This window comes from Ostreococcus tauri (assembly GCF_000214015.3).
Source record: "Ostreococcus tauri WGS project CAID00000000 data, contig chromosome 04, whole genome shotgun sequence".
In the NCBI taxonomy this organism is placed as follows: Eukaryota; Viridiplantae; Chlorophyta; class Mamiellophyceae; order Mamiellales; family Bathycoccaceae; genus Ostreococcus; species Ostreococcus tauri.
Genome location: NC_014429.2, coordinates 688,261 through 702,748, shown reverse-complemented (window position 1 = coordinate 702,748; position 14,488 = coordinate 688,261). Strand labels below are relative to the sequence as shown.

The 14,488-nt window shown below is 62.5% G+C and overlaps 9 protein-coding genes across 9 annotated transcripts; 5 read left to right on the top strand and 4 right to left on the bottom strand.

The window, feature by feature from the left end:
• Nucleotides 1–387: 387 nt before the first annotated feature.
• On the top strand, nucleotides 388–1,854 carry OT_ostta04g04080 (Sodium/sulphate symporter; the record flags this gene model as incomplete). The annotated part of the gene is made up of 1 exon (XM_022984575.1): nucleotides 388–1,854. One exon carries the CDS (start codon nucleotides 388–390, stop codon nucleotides 1,852–1,854), a length of 1,467 nt encoding a protein of 488 aa, XP_022838830.1.
• A 187-nt stretch (nucleotides 1,855–2,041) lies between these two features.
• On the bottom strand, nucleotides 2,042–2,641 carry OT_ostta04g04070 (unnamed product; the record flags this gene model as incomplete). The annotated part of the gene is made up of 1 exon (XM_003078895.2): nucleotides 2,042–2,641. One exon carries the CDS (start codon nucleotides 2,639–2,641, stop codon nucleotides 2,042–2,044), a length of 600 nt encoding a protein of 199 aa, XP_003078943.2.
• Nucleotides 2,642–2,930: 289 nt separating this feature from the next.
• Nucleotides 2,931–3,374, top strand: OT_ostta04g04065 (Photosystem II Pbs27; the record flags this gene model as incomplete). The annotated part of the gene is made up of 1 exon (XM_003078894.2): nucleotides 2,931–3,374. One exon carries the CDS (start codon nucleotides 2,931–2,933, stop codon nucleotides 3,372–3,374), a length of 444 nt encoding a protein of 147 aa, XP_003078942.2.
• Nucleotides 3,375–3,437: 63 nt separating this feature from the next.
• Nucleotides 3,438–4,043, top strand: OT_ostta04g04060 (Zinc finger, U1-type; the record flags this gene model as incomplete). The annotated part of the gene is made up of 1 exon (XM_003078893.1): nucleotides 3,438–4,043. One exon carries the CDS (start codon nucleotides 3,438–3,440, stop codon nucleotides 4,041–4,043), a length of 606 nt encoding a protein of 201 aa, XP_003078941.1.
• Nucleotides 4,044–4,088: 45 nt separating this feature from the next.
• Nucleotides 4,089–7,604, bottom strand: OT_ostta04g04050 (Armadillo-type fold; the record flags this gene model as incomplete). The annotated part of the gene is made up of 1 exon (XM_022984573.1): nucleotides 4,089–7,604. The coding sequence occupies one exon, from the start codon at nucleotides 7,602–7,604 to the stop codon at nucleotides 4,089–4,091; it is 3,516 nt and encodes a 1,171-aa protein (XP_022838829.1).
• Nucleotides 7,605–8,085: 481 nt separating this feature from the next.
• OT_ostta04g04040 (Heat shock protein 70 family) lies at nucleotides 8,086–10,265 on the top strand (the record flags this gene model as incomplete). The annotated part of the gene is made up of 2 exons (XM_003078891.1): nucleotides 8,086–8,139; nucleotides 8,298–10,265. 2 exons carry the CDS (start codon nucleotides 8,086–8,088, stop codon nucleotides 10,263–10,265), a joined length of 2,022 nt encoding a protein of 673 aa, XP_003078939.1.
• A 94-nt stretch (nucleotides 10,266–10,359) lies between these two features.
• Nucleotides 10,360–10,542, bottom strand: OT_ostta04g04030 (unnamed product; the record flags this gene model as incomplete). The annotated part of the gene is made up of 1 exon (XM_003078890.1): nucleotides 10,360–10,542. The coding sequence occupies one exon, from the start codon at nucleotides 10,540–10,542 to the stop codon at nucleotides 10,360–10,362; it is 183 nt and encodes a 60-aa protein (XP_003078938.1).
• An 85-nt stretch (nucleotides 10,543–10,627) lies between these two features.
• Nucleotides 10,628–11,694, top strand: OT_ostta04g04020 (Band 7 protein; the record flags this gene model as incomplete). Its single annotated transcript, XM_022984572.1, has 2 exons — nucleotides 10,628–10,721; nucleotides 10,958–11,694. The coding sequence occupies 2 exons, from the start codon at nucleotides 10,628–10,630 to the stop codon at nucleotides 11,692–11,694; spliced, it is 831 nt and encodes a 276-aa protein (XP_022838828.1).
• Nucleotides 11,695–11,759: 65 nt separating this feature from the next.
• OT_ostta04g04010 (WD40 repeat) lies at nucleotides 11,760–14,120 on the bottom strand (the record flags this gene model as incomplete). Its single annotated transcript, XM_022984571.1, has 1 exon — nucleotides 11,760–14,120. The coding sequence occupies one exon, from the start codon at nucleotides 14,118–14,120 to the stop codon at nucleotides 11,760–11,762; it is 2,361 nt and encodes a 786-aa protein (XP_022838827.1).
• Nucleotides 14,121–14,488: the final 368 nt, after the last annotated feature.

Here is a 14,488-nt window from a genome sequence, read left to right as displayed (position 1 = left end):
GCCACCACGCCCCGTCGCTCGCGCCCGCCTCGGCCTCGACCTCGCCGCGCGCGTCGCCCCGGCGCGATGCGAGGCCTCGCGCGCGGTGCCCCGCGCGCGTCCGCGGACGTCCGAGCGCGCGCGCGGGCGACGCGAGCGCCGGGACGGGCGACGCGAGACCCGGGACGCGGTGACGTTCGCGCGCGCGTCGACGACGCCCCGCGCCGGCGCGCGCGCGGTGACGCCGAGCGAGGGACGTCCGCGATCGTCCGCGCGCGCGGAAGCGACGGGCGGGATGAACGACCGGACGCGGCGATGGGTGGGCGGACGCGGACGGACGCGCCAGGGTGGACGCGGGGCGACGGCGGACGACGCGGACGCGGCGGACGCGCGAGGCGAAATCTCACGATGGGATCGACGATCGAGCGTGAAAGCGGTGGAGACGGCGTTGGGGGGGGGGTGAAGACGACGCGGGCGGTGGTGATGGAGGCGGATGACTTGAGAGTGGTGAACGCGTGCGTGGCGATCGGCGTCGGCGTCGCGCTCAAGTGGGGCGTCGGATGTCCAGCGGCGCTGGAACCGCAGGCGTGGAATCTGCTGAGTATCTTCGTCAGTACGGTGACGGGATTGGTGCTGAAACCGATGCCGATCGGGGCGTGGGCCTTCGGTGCGCTCACCGTAGCGCTGTCGACGAAGACGTTGACGTTTGTGCAGGGTTTGAGCGCGATTACGAACGAAGTCGTGTGGCTCATCGTCGTCACCGGTTTCTTCGCGCGGGCGTTCATCAAGACTGGATTCGGTGATCGTTTGGCGCTCCTCTTCGTCTCCGTCGCCGGTCACACGACGCTGTCGCTCGCCTATGGGTTCCAAGTCGCCGAGGCTTTGCTCTCGCCGGCGATGCCGTCCACCACGGCGCGCGCCGCCGGCGTCTTCGTACCGGTGATCAAGTCCCTGGACAAACGAACGAGAGAGTATCTGATTGGCCAGCAGATTCAAGGAACCAGCCCGACGTCGACGTTTCTCCTCTCTGGAGCGGCCCAAAACTTTTTAGCCATGCAGATTGCGCTCGCGAGCGGGATTCCTTTCTCGAACCCGTTCAACGCGTGGTTCGTCGCGGCAAGCGTTCCAGCCTTGGTATCTCTTCTCGCCACGCCGATGTGCGTATTCATGCTCGACCCTCCAGGCTTGAACGAAACTCCGGAGGCTCCTCTGGCTGCGGCTCAGCGACTCTCGGAGCTTGGACCGCTGAGCAGCATCGAAAAGAAGATGGTCCTATCTCTCAGTATCACAGTTTTCCTCTGGGTCTTTGGCGTGCAACTCGGCATCTCCGCAGTCGTCTCGGCGATGATCGGAATGTGCTTCATGTTGATGTTCGGTGTCTTGTCATGGGACGAGGCGCTTGGACAAAAGGGTTCGTGGGATACCCTCATCTGGTTCGCCGTCCTGGTCGGTTTCAGTGGACAGCTGAACGCGATGGGTGTCGTCGGGTGGTTGAGCGGCTTCGTGTCGAATTATCTCGTCGCTCAAAATTTGGGGATGTGGGGCATGTTTGGTGCACTTCATTGCTTTTATTTTTTCCTGCATTACTTTTTTGCCTCGCAGTCCGCGCACGTCGGAGCGCTCTATCCGGCGTTCTTGACGCTACTGCTCGCGGCTGGCGTGCCGCCACCGCTCGCGGCCCTTTCACTCGCGTTCAACACGAACAACATGGGTGGTTTGACGCACTACGCTAGCGGACAGGCCGCGGTGTACTACGGCTCGGGAGAGATCAGTCTTCGGAAACTCTGGAAGCAAGGTCTCTACATGTCCGCGGTGAACTTCGCCATCTATGGCACTGTCGGTATGGCGTGGTGGAAGGTGATCGGTCTGTACTGATGACGACCGCGGGGGTGTATAAATACGCTAAAAGTCAAGAATTCTTTTTCCATTTTTGTAGCGGGCATGGGTGCGAGTAGCAGAGAGACCGCATAGCAGCGTCTCTTGAAGTTGACATGAATAAAATATCACAACGCAACGACTCGAGCTCCGCGACGCCGCGAGAACCGCTCGACAGCGCGTCAACTCACAGGCACGAATCCGGATCAACCTCACACGCATCGAACGGTTTGAACCGCTTATCTATGTCCGCCACCGAACCCACCGCTTTGAATCCCTTCAGCGTGAGCGGCCCTTTCGCCAACGCCTCGGGAAAAACCGTCACGACGAATTTCACCTCGCTCTCCCCCCGCGGGATCGGCGCATCGATCGCGCTCAAAACCGTCCTCGAGCTTCCATCGGGATTCACCGTCGCCGCGCTCTCTCGGTCCGCATCCTCGATGAACCCGAACACGTTCGCGCTCTCGATCATCCGCCCGCCCTTCGTCTCGTTCTTCGCCCGCGCGGTGAACATCACGCACTTCGTCCGCGCGTTCGGCACGTACTGATTCACCGGGCACGTCACCTCTTCGTACGTCACCCGATCCAGCGCGATCTCTCCCGAGAACGCGCGCGCGGGCGCGACGTGCGTCGTCGTCAGCACGCACGCCGCGAGCGCGCTCACGACGCCCTCACGCGCGCGCATCGCCCGCGCGCGCGCCCGCGCGCCCGCGCCCCGGCGCCCCGTCGTCGTCTCGCCCGCGTCCACCGCGCGCGCGATCGCGCGCGCGATCGACCCCGCGCCCATCGCCCGCGCGGTGTTCTTCGGTCGTTGCCGTTGCGCGACTTCTCGACGCGTCATGCGCTCGACGCGCGCGCGCGCGTCGTCCGCGCGCGCGCGATGCGCTCGAGCGCGCGCGCGGGCATCGCGCGCGGGCGATCCGCGATCGAGAGCGGCGCTCGTGCGCGTGGTCGTGCCCGCGAGCGAAGTCGAGCGCGTGGCGCGGTGGCGAGGCCGAGCGCGCGATTCGGACGCCGACGACGACGCCGACGCGACGACGGACGCGCGTTCGACGGGCGCGATCGGACGACGGACGATGTTCGTCACGAACGCGATCGCGGCGTGCGCGGTGGTGGTGAGCGGGACGGCGGACGTCGCGTCGGCGCTGGAGGACGTCCCGGAGCGGTACGCGCGCCTGGCGAGAGACGTGGTGGACGCGTTGCGAACGTCGTTGGAGCACGAAGCGGTGGACGTGAGCGCGAGCGCGAGCGAACGGTTCAAGTACGCGGAACCGGCGAAGAAGGCGGTGAAGGCGTATCTGTCGTACGAAGGGAGCGCGGACGCGCGCGAGAGCGCGTCGTACGCGGACATCGCCGAGGCGCTGCGAGAGCTGAGCGCGTTTTACAAACGAAACGGCGCGACGACGCCGCTCACCGAGGAGACGCGGACGAAGATTTTGAAATTATTGACCGAGGCGAGCGCGTCGTTACCGCCCCCGGAGCCGTCGTTGATGGATAAGGTTTTAGAACGACTCGCGTGAGGCTCTCAGTTGTAACGACGCGCCCGAGCGCCTCCGCGCCGCACTTTCATTCGCTTCGCCCGCATGCCAGCCCCCGGATCTAAAGACGGCCACTCGAGCAAGGCCTCGCGCGACCTCGGCGGGCACCGCGGGTTACCCCGGGAGATCAAGAACGTGGCCGTGAAGTCGAACGGGTTCAAGGGTGGCGCTTTCGGCGCCGCCGACGGCAAGGGACGAAACGGCGTCCGGCTCGGCGAGGGCGGGAGCGCGCGATCGATCGACGCGAGGAAACGATTGCGAGAGGTGTTTGAACGTCGGAAGCGCGGGGACGGGGCGAGAAAGGAGACGAGGAAGCGCACGAGGACGGCGGGCGGGGAGGCGACGGTGGAGGCGGCGGCGACGGCGACGGCGGCGCCGGCGGCGACGGTGGAGGCGACGGCGACGGTGGGGGCGGCGACGGAGGAGACGACGAAGGACGATGATGAGGGTAATGATACATATGCGGCGTTGGAGGCGAGCGGGTACTTTTGCGCGGCGTGTCAGAAGAAGTGTGCGACGCGGAATAACTGGGAGAGTCACGTCGCGTCGCGCAAGCACCGAGAGGCGGCGGAACGCGAGCGCGGTCGGGAGATTTTAGCGTCGTTAAAGCGACGGAAACTCGAAGCCGCGGGAGTGCGAGACGTAGAATAATGGTCTACTCTAGCTGTAACAAAGATTTGTACCGGTACGACGACTCTACTTCATTTCGGAGCGCTTCTTCTTTTTGGATTTCGACGACTTTTCGTCACCATCATCCGTCGAGGCGCGTTTCTTCGACTTCTTTTCCTTCTTTGGCGGTGCCTCGTCCTCGGACGCACTTGCATCTTCGACATCAGCGGTTTCTCGCATTTCGACGTCGGGAACACTGCAACTGAGGAGCGCGCAGAGTCGCGCAAATGCTTTTTGCGCTTTTTGCGGCATCGCCGGCGGGTGCGCCATCTGTTCCGCCACGGCGGCGACGATGCCATCGACGTTGATGACCGACGTGATCGATGCGTCTCCAAGTAAGCGGTCGATCGATTCGATACAAATGACGATCTGCTGGCACGCATCCGCGCGCGTATTCTTGTTCTTGTACGTCGCGCCGATGGCACTGGCGAGGGACGTCGAAATCATCTTCATCGATTTGGCAACCATTTTCGCGAGCCCGGGGTATCGTTTCTTCCCTGACTGAATCACGGGATTTATCAACTTCAGCGCTTCGAGTCGCAAGAACTCCCCACGTGCGCTCGGTTTGTCCGCGTCAAGCGCGGCAAGACCAAACAGCTCCGGAAGCAAAGCAGCCGCCAGAGCCGGATGCCTGGTGAACGTTTGAGAGAAGAAACCCGTCTTCAGCCTACTCTTCTTCGACTTGAACATCTTCAAAGCGTCGCGATAGCATTCTATCGCGTGATCACTCGCAACTTCGTGCCCTGGCTCCGGAGCCTTGCCGCCTTTCTCGCGTTGAGAGACGGCTTCGAGGACTCGTAACAAATATGAAGCCGCGGCGCCGCTTGCCTTGTTGAACACCTGCGCGTCGGTGGCGCCTCGATTTGCGGAGACGATGACGGACTTGAGCTTGGACTCAATAGCCGCAGCCGCGACGTCTTCGTCGTCACCTTCTGGAAGGTCTCGGGCGTGTGAGATGTGCTTCACGATGAGTGAAGAGATGCGTTCGGCGAGTTGAGTGCTCTGCGGGTCTTGCTTACCCAAGGATTCACGCATAGCATCCAAGAGCGTGACAATCGCGGATGGCAAGTACGCACTCCCTGGTTGAGTTTTCGCGTAAATCTCGAAAAGAGAGATGACGCGGAACTTGAAGTCACGTGTCGCGCGCTTCAGATTCTTTTTGCGCATCAAATCCTGTTGGCGACTCTTGAAAGCCTCGGCGAGGAGTTTGTCGATACGGAACATGGCGGCGTCGTCCATGCCTTCAGATTCAGAGTCAGAATCGTCGGAGTCGACATCGGTGGTGCCGACGATTTTGCTCGCCGCCGCACGCATCGCAGCGATTTCCGCCTCGTTCGCTTCGCCGTAATCCTCCTCGCTGTCTTCGTCTTCGTCGTCATCTTCATCGATATCTTCGTCGTCGTCGTCGTCGTCGTCGTCGTCATCGTCGTCGCTATCGTCGCCTTCAATGAGCACCTCATCTTCATCGTCTTCATCGCCGCCTTCTTCGTCGCCTTCACCAGCTTCAGGACCGGCGATGATTCGCAGCATGTCCTCAACACCAGCTTTAGAGACTTTCCCAGAAATAGCTTTGAAAGTGTGCTCGACGACGTCGCGCAGCAAGGCGCTGGGCTGCGCGAGCAGGCTAAGAAGAATATCCGTCAAAACATCGATCGCCTCTGGCTCTTCCTCGTCTTTCTTCTTCGACTTGGACTTCTTCTTCGGACTGACGAGCTCAGTGACGCAACGTGGGAGGTCTTGCATTGCCGGCGTGAACTCACGCCAATCACTGACTTGAAGCACGGACAACACGCAAATGAGCGGCATAACCTTTTTCGCGAGTTCGTCGTCGCTCTCTTCGCACAGATCGAGCGCCTTGAAGAGCTCGTTTCGCACTTCCATGCAATCTTTCGGGATGGCGTCGCACATAACGACGCGCTGTTCGGTCTCCAACGAACGACAGAAGGATGTTGCACTGCTCAACAAATCGATAGTATCACCCGTGGTGTCTGCGTCTTTGTTCGTCGCCGCGCGTTGCGCGCGAATGTTCGCATTTATCATCGCGAGGAAGCGCGTCGCGCACGCGACTCGAACCGAACCGACGGGCTCTTCCAACGGCGACTCAAGGATCATCTTGGGAACGCTCGACTTGCCCTTCTTCGTCTTGTCGGACGTCTTGTAATATGCATGAAAAAGCATGAACTGCATGAGCTCGAGAACCTTGTCGTTCGGAAGCATCGGGATGAGACCCGTCATCTGCTCGAGAGCCCACAGTCGGCGCTTTTGACCAGTTCCGCTGGCCAATGCGCTCGCGAGCTCCTCCTCCGTTCCAACGACGTCGGGGTCCTGCTCCGGTGCCGTTGTGACGATCGCATACATACTCTCCAAGTAGTGCACCGCATCTTTGTTATCCAGACTATTCACTAACTCTTGAACGGCGTTTGTCTTTGTCACACGATCGAACCTCGTCGGACCTTCGCGCTGAAGCGCCGCAATGACGGCAATCTTCTTGTCTGAGGCGTTATTTTTGTCCGAAGCGTACGTAACGATCCGTGCCAAGCAGTCAATTGCGCACTCGTGGAGATAGTTATCCGGTGCGTTGAGGTTGTTGAGCAAGCACTTGATGAAGTTGGTGGAGAAGAGAGCTGGGATTTCTTGCGCCGTCGCCGAGGCCAAGAGAGCATCGAAAACTCGGAATCCGAGAAATCGACGCTGGTGAGAACCGGTGGCGAATAAACCCTCCTCGCACACCACTTCCCAGAGCGCCACGGTGCCTCCCGCGGCTGGAGCTTCTCGAAGCATCATCGACCACGCTTCGTGCATCCGCGGGTGCGCGTGCGCCGCCTCCAAGAGCGCGTTCGAAATCTTCCCCAAGTGCGCGCGCGTGCACACATCGCTCCAGTTCAACTTACCCTTGGATTTCGACCCAGGGAACCACGCGACGTTCTCGCGCATCTTCGCCGGAAGCACGTCGTGAAGCTCGCACGCGAGCCACAGCGACTCGGCGCCGTCGCCGTTCAACCATTCAGAGAGATCCTCGCTCGCCTCTTTCGCCACCGCGACGAACAAATCGTCTCCGATCGACTTCTTCAGCTCGAGCACGCACAACGCGGCCGGCTCGGCGAGATACACCTTTTCCTTCGCCAACGCGCGCGCGCGCCGCGCGATCTCCGCGCCGACCCGCGCGCGCTCCTCCCGTTCCAGATCCTTCCGCTCTCCCAGCGCCATCGCGATCGCCACCGCTCCAAACAACCGTCCCAATAAAATATCCCGCACCTCATCCCCCTTGGTCGACTTCGTGATCGCCGGTTCGTTCTCGTCCATCGCCCGCAGCGCCGCCGCCGGCGTCGTCCCGCGCGTCTCCTCGCTCGCGAGTTCACTCAGCGCCAGCGCGAACCCCCGACGCGCCCCCGCGCGTCCGCTCGACAATCCTCGCGTCAGTCGTCGCAGCGCGTACGCTCGGACGTCCGCCCCGTCGCCGTCGTCCACCGTCTCGCCGTCGTCCTCGTCGCCGCCGCCGCCGCGCGCGCGTAAATCGCCCATCAGCGCCTCGCACGCCGCCATTCGGCGCGCGCCGTCGTCGCTCGCCAGGGTCCAAAAGTGCGCGAGCACCTCCGAGCGGACCTCGCGGGCGTCCACCATCGCGCGCGTCGCCGGGGTGTGCGGCGCGCGCGATGGACGCGTCGGGCGCGCGCGAGGGACTCGTCAAGAGTCGTGACTGAAGAAGACACCCGAGGACACCCGAGTCTCGGTGACGCCCGAGTCACGACTGGTGAGGACACCCGAGTCTTAGGTACGTACGAGTCATGACTCGCGAAGAGTCCCCCGACGCGCCCGCCCCCCCGACGGGCGCGACGTCATCGCCGGCGGCGGCGACGCCGCGACACGCGCGCGCGACGACCGCACGCGCACGCGATCTCGATCGACCGCGCGTGGATTCCCGCGCGCGCGCACCGAGGTCGACAACGCGCGCGCGCGGGCGAGGCTAGGGCGGCGACGGACATCGGCGTCGGCGGTAATCCGAAGGCGGCTTCGATCGCGAACGATGCGACGGTTTTTGACGCGCTGTGGACATCGCGCGGCGCGACGGGCGGTGACGGTGCGTCGAGCGTGATGCGCGCGCGATGACTCGCGCGATGACGGGGGATTTTGGGACGGTGCGAACGCGCGCGAGGCGAGGACGCGGGAGGTGCCCTGACGGGGGCGGATGGGCGAATGGGGCGAGACTGACGAGTGCGTCGTGTTTTGATGGAGCAGCGATGGAACGCGCCGGTGAGCGCGAGCGTTGAGGGGAGATGGATGCACGCGGCGCCGGTGCTCTCGCGCGGGTACGCGAGCGGTGGGAGCGTCATCGGGATCGATCTCGGGACGACCAACTCGTGCGTGGCGGTGATGGAGGGTAAGAACGCGCGGGTGATCGAGAACGCGGAGGGGGCGCGAACGACCCCGTCCATGGTTGCGTTCACGGATAAGGGTGAGCGGTTGGTCGGACAGCCGGCGAAGCGTCAGGCGGTGACGAACCCGACGAACACGCTGTACGCGACGAAGCGTCTCATAGGTCGTACGTTTGAGGACGAGCACACGCAAAAGGAGGCCAAGCTCGTGCCGTACGAGATCATCAAGGCGCCGAACGGTGACGCTTGGGTGTCCGCGGGTGGGAAACAATACTCCCCGTCGCAAGTGGGAGCTTTTGTGTTGCAGAAGATGAAGGAGACGGCGGAGGCGTACCTCGGTTCCAACGTGTCGCAAGCCGTCATCACCGTGCCGGCTTACTTCAACGACGCTCAAAGACAGGCGACGAAGGACGCGGGTAAGATCGCTGGTCTCGAAGTGCTTCGTATCATCAACGAGCCGACGGCCGCGGCGCTGTCCTACGGTGTGGACAAGAAGGAGGGCCTCGTCGCCGTCTATGATTTGGGTGGGGGCACCTTTGACGTCTCCATTCTTGAAATCTCTGGCGGCGTTTTCGAAGTGAAGGCAACGAACGGGGACACTTTTTTGGGTGGAGAAGACTTCGATACCGTTTTGCTCGACTACTTTGTCGACAACTTCAAGAAGGATCAAGGCATTGACCTCAAGCAAGACAAGCTCGCCGTGCAACGCCTCCGCGAAGCCGCGGAGAAGGCGAAGATTGAACTTTCATCGGCGGCGAGCACCGACATCAACTTGCCATTCATCACGGCCGACGCGACTGGCCCGAAGCACATGGCGCTCCAGCTCACGCGCGCCAAGCTCGAAGAGCTTGTGGGTGGTCTCCTTGAGCGCACCAAGCAACCGTGCAAGAACTGCTTGAAGGATGCCGGCGTGAGCACGAGTGAAATCTCCGAGGTTTTGCTCGTCGGTGGTATGTCGCGCATGCCCAAGGTGCAACAAATCGTCAAGGACCTCTTCGGCCGCGAGCCGAGCAAGGGCGTTAACCCCGACGAAGTCGTCGCCATGGGCGCCGCCATCCAAGGTGGCGTCCTCCGCGGCGACGTCAAGGACATTTTGCTCCTCGACGTGACTCCACTCTCTCTTGGCATCGAGACTCTCGGCGGCGTGTTCACGCGCTTGATCAGCCGCAACACGACGATTCCAACGAAGAAGAGCCAAACCTTCTCCACGGCCGCGGATAACCAAACCCAGGTCGGAATCAAGGTGTTGCAAGGCGAGCGCGAGATGGCCGCGGACAACAAGACGCTCGGTCAGTTTGACCTTGTCGGCATCCCGCCGGCGCCGCGGGGTGTGCCACAAATCGAAGTCACGTTCGACATCGACGCCAACGGTATCGTCAACGTGAGTGCCAAGGATAAGGCGACGGGTAAGGAGCAAAAGGTCACCATTCAATCTTCCGGTGGCTTGTCGGACAGCGACATTGAAAACATGGTTCGCGACGCGGAGGCCCACGCCGACGCAGACAAGAAGCGCAAGGAGATGATCGAGATCAAGAATGAAGCCGATACGCTCATCTACAGCGCTGACAAGAACCTCAGCGAGCACGGCGCCAATTTACCGCAAGACGTGAAGGATGCCATCACGAACGCGCAAGCGGACGTGCGCACCGCTTCCGAGGGTGAGGACGTTGAAAAGCTTCGCGAAGCGATCAACGCACTCCAAAAGGCCGTGATGAAGATCGGTGAGTCCCTCAACCAAAGCGCGGGGTCCTCCGGCGCCGCTTCCGAGGGTAACACGTACGAAGGCGAGGAAGTGAAGGAAGAGAAGAAGGAATCCGAAGGCGCCAAGTAAAGCCCGCCAACGCGTCGTCGCGACAGCTCACGTAATAAGACATTCTTCAAACTACAACAATCTCTACCGCGCGTCACCGTACACATCCATCGCCCTACACCACCCCTCGCTCGCTCACCAATCGCGCGCGCTCCGCCATCCGTCGTCTCCGCTCCGCCCGCAGGTGACAGTACATCCATCCAAGAAACCCCCCGACGAGCGCCATGAGACCGAGCAGGAGGTCCATCGCGTGTCCAACCTGGTGCTCCCACTGCGACGGCCCCTCCGCGGCGCCCATGCCGCGCGCCCGTCGCCCGTCGCGGTGTGACGCGGCGAGACGTCGAGGGCGACATGCGCGGCACTTCTCGACGCGTCGCGCGAGCATGAGCGCGGCGGCGCAGGCGTTGCAAAACCTCGCCCGCGCCGCGGTGGGGCTCGGCGTGACCGCCACCGCGGTCTCGCAGGTGATTTACGACGGTGCGTGCGACGGGCGCGAGGGAAACGACGGGCGCGAGGGGTCATCGAGGGCGGCTGGGACGCCTCGACGTCGATCGTCGATGCGTGGGAATTCGACACGGGCGACGCGCGTGCGGGCGAACGGAGCCGGGCGCGAGGAGTGGACGGCGAGAGAACGTGACCCGCGGGCGATGACGCGCGCGCGAGGGGTGAGAGGAGGACTGACGAGACGCTGGGTGCGATTCTTCTCGACGCAGTGGATGGGGGCGAGCGCGCGGTGATGTTCGACCGTTTCAGAGGGGTTCTGCCTGTGGTCAAGGGTGAGGGAACGCACTTGATGGTGCCGTTCATTCAAAATCCGACGATTTACGACGTGCGCACGCGGGCGAAGTCGCTGACGTCGGTGACGGGGACGAAGGACTTGCAGCAGGTGAACGTGACGCTTAGGGTGCTGTGCCGACCAGACGTGGACAAGCTGCCGAAGATTCACATGGAGCTCGGGCAGGATTACGACGATCGCGTGTTGCCGTCGATCGGCAATGAGGTTTTGAAGGCCACGGTGGCGCAGTTCAATGCTGATCAACTCTTGACGCAACGTCAAGAGGTGAGCAACATGGTGAGCCAGGGCTTGCGCAAGCGCGCGAAGGACTTCGGCATCATCTTAGATGACGTGGCGCTCACGCACCTGAGCTTCTCTCACGAGTACACGAAGGCTATCGAAGCCAAGCAGGTATCTCAGCAAGAGGCTGAGCGTGCGGTGTACGTGGTGAAGAGATCCGAGCAAGAGCGTGAGGCTGCGATTATTCGCGCCGAGGGTGAATCCGAGTCCGCGCGCCTGATTTCGCTCGCCACCAAGACCGCGGGACCCGCGCTCGTTGAATTGCGCCGCATCGAAGCGAGCAGGGAGATCGCGCAGACGCTCGCGAAGAGCCGTAACGTCATGTACCTGCCGGGTAGCGGGGCGAACATGTTGCTCGGAATTGGAGGCCAATAAAGTGATGTAGTGTCTCAAATTTTTAGAATCTCACTACAAACCTTTTACTTTACCCGTACACGTCATCACGTCCCGAATCTGTGTCTGTACAATGGTTGTGCCATCGACTTCAGCACATCCGCCCATGGTCGCTCGATAAGCAGCGCCTTATTTACGCCGGCGTAGCCCAAGTACAGGCACGGGTTATCGAGCTTGACGACACGAATACCTCCCGGAGCATCCGCAGTGGCATAATTTTCGGGCGCACCACGTTCACGCTCCCTGCGTCGCTTTTTCTTGTTTGTCGACGTCGCATCGTCAGTAATCTTAGCGCTTAAATCGACACGCGCGATCGCTGTGGGCGTGTGCGCCAGCAATACAGATTTCTTCGATTTGGGATCAAAGCTCAAGCCGCAAATCTGTCCAGGCATCTCACGCAGCGCCGTGGGTGCGTCGACGCCAGCTTCGAACAACGCCGCACTCCACTTCGTCGGCTTCACTTGATCGATGTCATACGTGAATAGCGCATTGGAGGGACCGGCAAGAGCTAAGACACCCCCAGAGCTGATGGCGACGGCAGAAATCGGAGGCCAGGATGAGTGAGTCTTCGGCGGCGGCAACGACACGTGAAGCTTCATTGTATCGAAGTTGTACACGTGCACACCACCACCAATGGTCTGTGTTAATCCATCGACGGCGCGGTCGGTCTCGTTCGCTCCGCGCGCGGTGACGACAACGAGCCATTGGTTATCGCCGCTCACTTGCACGTGGTTCACCACGGGCACGGCGATGTCCTTCACCGTGACCACGTCGTCTCCTTCACCCGTGTGACGAATCGCCGCGGCAAGCGCCGTTGCAGCCGCAGTGTGCTTGGGCAAGTGCGACTTCAGCACGTCGCACAGTGTCCAGGACTCGAGGTCGATGATGTTCACCGCACCAGCGTGAGACACAGCGGCGAGGTGCTTGCCGTCCGGAGCAAACGCGAGAAGTCGCGCCGACGTCACCCCAGCTGGAGGATCTTGACGTGTTATACTCCACGTCATGTCATCATTATCGTCCTTCGGTGACTGAATTTCAAACAAGCGAAGGGTCTGAACGTCGCTCACTGCGATCATTTTACCGTTCGGAGAAATTGCCGAGCACAACACGTGCCGAGTCCCGGCCAGTTCCGCGCGTAGGACGTGCGCCGGCGCGGCAGCGAGTTTCATCGTGCCCTCTCTCTTATCAGCGCGCTTACGACTCTCACCGATTCGCCACACGTCGAGCCACTGCGCGTGTTCAGCGAGTAACAAGGGCGGATTGGGTCCGCCGACGCCGGTGATTGAAATTGGCGTCCTCTGCGGCACACTCACCACGCGAACCGGGTGCTGCTTTCTGAATAAACCCGCGTTATACGCTAATAACTGCGCATCGTTACCACCCGATATCAGGATCCCATCCTCGTCCGCCGAACTCGTCGCCGCCATGACGAGCGCTCGCACGTCGTGCGTATGAGGCCGCTTGCTCGTCGTGTACGTCCATTGATTGTATCCCTCTTCCTTCTCCAAGTGCTCATCGAGCTTTTCAAACTCTGCCAACTGAGAGTCCACGCCCGAGGCGAAAACCTTCTTCCCACTCGGCGTCGCCGCGAGCGCGAGAACGTCCGCTTTGTGCTGCTGGTGCCTCGACAACTCGGTGCCAAATTTCGCGTCCCAAAAAGTGACCGCGCCGTCTGAGTCCCCAGAAACGAGCGTCCCGTCCGGTAAGTACGTCAGCGCCCACACACAGTTCTCGTCCGTGGCGTTCAAGATCCCGTGAGCGCCGTACGCGACGTTGCACACCGAAATCCTTCGCATCTCGTTAAAGTTGACGCAATCCATGACGTGCACCGTGCCTCGCGACGACCCGCACGCGAGCAACTCCTCGCTCGGATGCCACGCCAACGACAGCAACCGTCCCTGCACGCGCAAGAACGCGCGTTTGTGCGTCAACCCACTCCCGACGCCGTCACCACCAACCATGGTTAACAATCGCGCGCATCCGTCGTCGCACGCGACGGCTAACAACTGCGCCGTCTCCGCCTCCCCCCCCCGCCCTCTCGGCTTCGCCGCGAGCGCCCAAATCGCCCCACCGTGACTGTCCACCTCACTCGTCACCCGTCCACTCTCCAAATCCCACGAGCGCACCCGTCCATCCAACGACGCGCTCACCAACGCGCTCCGTCCCCGTCGCGCCGCCCCGCCTCCGTCCCCATCCGTCTCAAACGTCTCCACCCACGCCAACGCGCTCGTCCCACCGACGCCATCTCCCGGGACGCGCGCGACGCACCGCCAATCCCGCGCGTCGTACACCTCGATCGCGCCGCTCTCGCGCGCGCACGCGACGACGGCGCCACCGCGCGCGGTCGCGAGCGCCGTCACCGGGCTCGGCGTCCACGTCACGAATCGCCCTCGATGGAGCTCCAGCATCGCGCGCGCGTCGCGGTCGCGCGCGCGACGACGCCCGTGAACTCGCGCGCGACGAGCGGGCGTGTGCGGGACGTCGCGGCGCGTCGACGCGCGCGTCGGCGGCGGCGGCGGCGATGGGCATCGGTGAGGGACTCGCGTGTGAGTCATGACTCGTGGACGCGGTGCGCCAGACGTCCACGCGCGGTGGCGCGCGCGCGACCGCGACGGCGCCGCGAACGATGGCGACGCGCGCGTCGGGTCACGGGTGCCGCGTCCCGGACGCCCGCGCGCGTTCGAATGGGGCGGCGGAACGACGCGCGCGGCGATGGATGATTCGAATGCGTTTGAAACCGTCCGGGTCGCGCGGGACGACGACGACGACGACGGGA